This window comes from Prunus dulcis, unplaced genomic scaffold (assembly GCF_902201215.1).
Source record: "Prunus dulcis unplaced genomic scaffold, ALMONDv2, whole genome shotgun sequence".
In the NCBI taxonomy this organism is placed as follows: Eukaryota; Viridiplantae; Streptophyta; class Magnoliopsida; order Rosales; family Rosaceae; genus Prunus; species Prunus dulcis.
In genome coordinates, this window is record NW_023010363.1 from 17,570 (window position 1) to 19,725 (window position 2,156).

Here is a 2,156-nt window from a genome sequence, read left to right on the forward strand (position 1 = left end):
CGGTGGACAAAGGCAATAAGACAAACTATTTTGCAATAAGAAATATCGGGTCGAAAAGGACAAAAAAAAAAAAAAAGAACAAGGGGAAGGTTTGAATCGGTCTGTGAGTGGAAAGTGATTTGCAATATTGCAAAACGTGATTTGACTAGAGGAAAGGTTTGAATGGGTTTGTAAGATGGAATATGGGTGGTATTGGTGCTGGGTTTGTGAGATGGAATATTGCTTTTGGTGCTGGTTCTGGTGCTGCGTACTAGATGGAATATTGCAAAACAGTGATTTGAGATGGAATATGGGCTGGTGCTGGGTCTGTATGACGGCTGTTGCTGCGGAAGCGATTAGGGTTAGGGCAAGAGACAATCAAGCTTGACTGCTCTGATACCATATCAGATTGGTCAAATCATAATATTTCATTCATATTGATATATAACAAATAGGAAGGTTATATATACAGAGCCTAGGAAACTATTCTAGGAAAGTAATTATATTCCTATAATCTTGCATAATCAAATAGTTGACTTAGACTAATTAGGAATGTACAGCTCATTGACACTCTGCTCTTGAAAAAACCCGTCGACGTCGTAGGACACGTTCTGTACGTTATACCACCGGAAAGGAGGGAAAGTTTCCATGGCTCCGTAGATGGAGCGGCTGGCGTAGCGAAGCGTGCAGTGGTCAAATACAACGAAAGCTTGCTTTTGATTGGGACAGGACTGTGTGAGGATTTGTGTGGCGTTACTGAGGCAGTAACGGCAAGGGTTCCCCGTGACATCCCCTCGACATAGCCCGATTGCATAAACCTGGTCGGGGTTTTCCCCGTAGGATGAGTTGTAGAAGCCGTAGCCATTACCGTTGTTGGAGGGGGAAGAAAGAGAAGAGAGAAGGGTGTTGAGGTTTGTCTGGTAGGTACTTTTGGTGGTGTAGTTGCCTTTATCGTTGTAACAATATGGGGATTGAGATTCAGTGCTGATCATGAGGAACAAAACGGGAGAAAGGAAGAACAGAAATCTGAAGGAGAACATTAATGGCGCCATTCTGTTTGTATATTATTGTTGGTCAAATCAAAACTGTGTTTATATACTTTTTATTCTCTTGTCGTGTTGATAAGAAAGAAAAAAAAAAAAAAAAAAGGGGAAAAAAGAGAGTATAATACATAAAAAAGAAAATGTAATTTATTTCTTAAATGCATTAACCATATAATAGATAATTTGAGCCTCCGTTAATTTAATGAGTATTTATTTTATCACTTATTAAATACTCTCAGCTTTTTAAGAGTTAACATGCAATTATTTCTCAACTGATATATGTTTCGCATATAATAATACTCAAACCAAATCCTGCCAATTCCAATTCATCAAAATACTTCTTTTGAGGATTGATTGGAGACTGGACTGGTACTGATTTTGAATTTTTGAAGATTGATTGAATATTAAACCATTTTTAATGATGGCGTTTAGGAGTAAAGGACACTGATTATAGTGCCACTATGCATCAACTATTTCCTTGTCACTTGTCCAAAAAAAACTGATCAACTTCAGCACACACCATTTTTTTTTATTTTTTTATTTAGCTCTTTACTTCTTCTTCTTTTTTTCTCAGGATTTAGTTCTTTACTTTGGTTTTTTGATAAGAAAGTTTTTAATTTTAATGTATTATATGAGAGAGAGAGAGAGTGAGAGAGAGAGCGTGTGCAAGAAGCTTAAGTTGGACTTTTCTCTCTTTTTTGCCCCTGACAAGGGAGGGAGAGAGAGAGCGGTGGGTGTGACCCTGTGAGGTAGGATGGAGCAGCGGGCATATGCATCAGTGCCTATTTTGACCAAGATTTTGAATTTCAACTGACAAAAGAGAGTGGTGCCTACGTTCACAACTATTCACACGGTATAAGTCCGTGCCTTTATAGCAGTTTTCTACTAGTGGGATCAACTTTCTTCTCTCTATTGCTTTTTCTTTCTAAAACCAAATTAAACGTTGGCCACATCCATTTTTATTTGTCTTAACCACCGCGTAATCTGGGTCAAAGAAAAGGAAAATTCCACAAAAGAAAAGGTGTCGTGGTTTTGATCGAACTTCTAAATCTAAAGCATGCATAGGAAGTTCATGAGATCAGGAAAAGATCAATTTTAGGACGTCAAACATCCAATAACAAAAGCCATTGAGGG

General features: G+C 38.0%; 1 protein-coding gene across 1 annotated transcript; it reads right to left on the minus strand.

Annotated features, from left to right (window-relative positions):
- Window positions 1-521: 521 nt before the first annotated feature.
- On the minus strand, window positions 522-1,031 carry LOC117613514 (cysteine-rich repeat secretory protein 1-like). The gene has a single exon (XM_034342120.1). The coding sequence runs from the start codon at window positions 1,029-1,031 to the stop codon at window positions 522-524; it is 510 nt and encodes a 169-aa protein (XP_034198011.1).
- Between the last annotated feature and the right edge of the window lie 1,125 nt (window positions 1,032-2,156).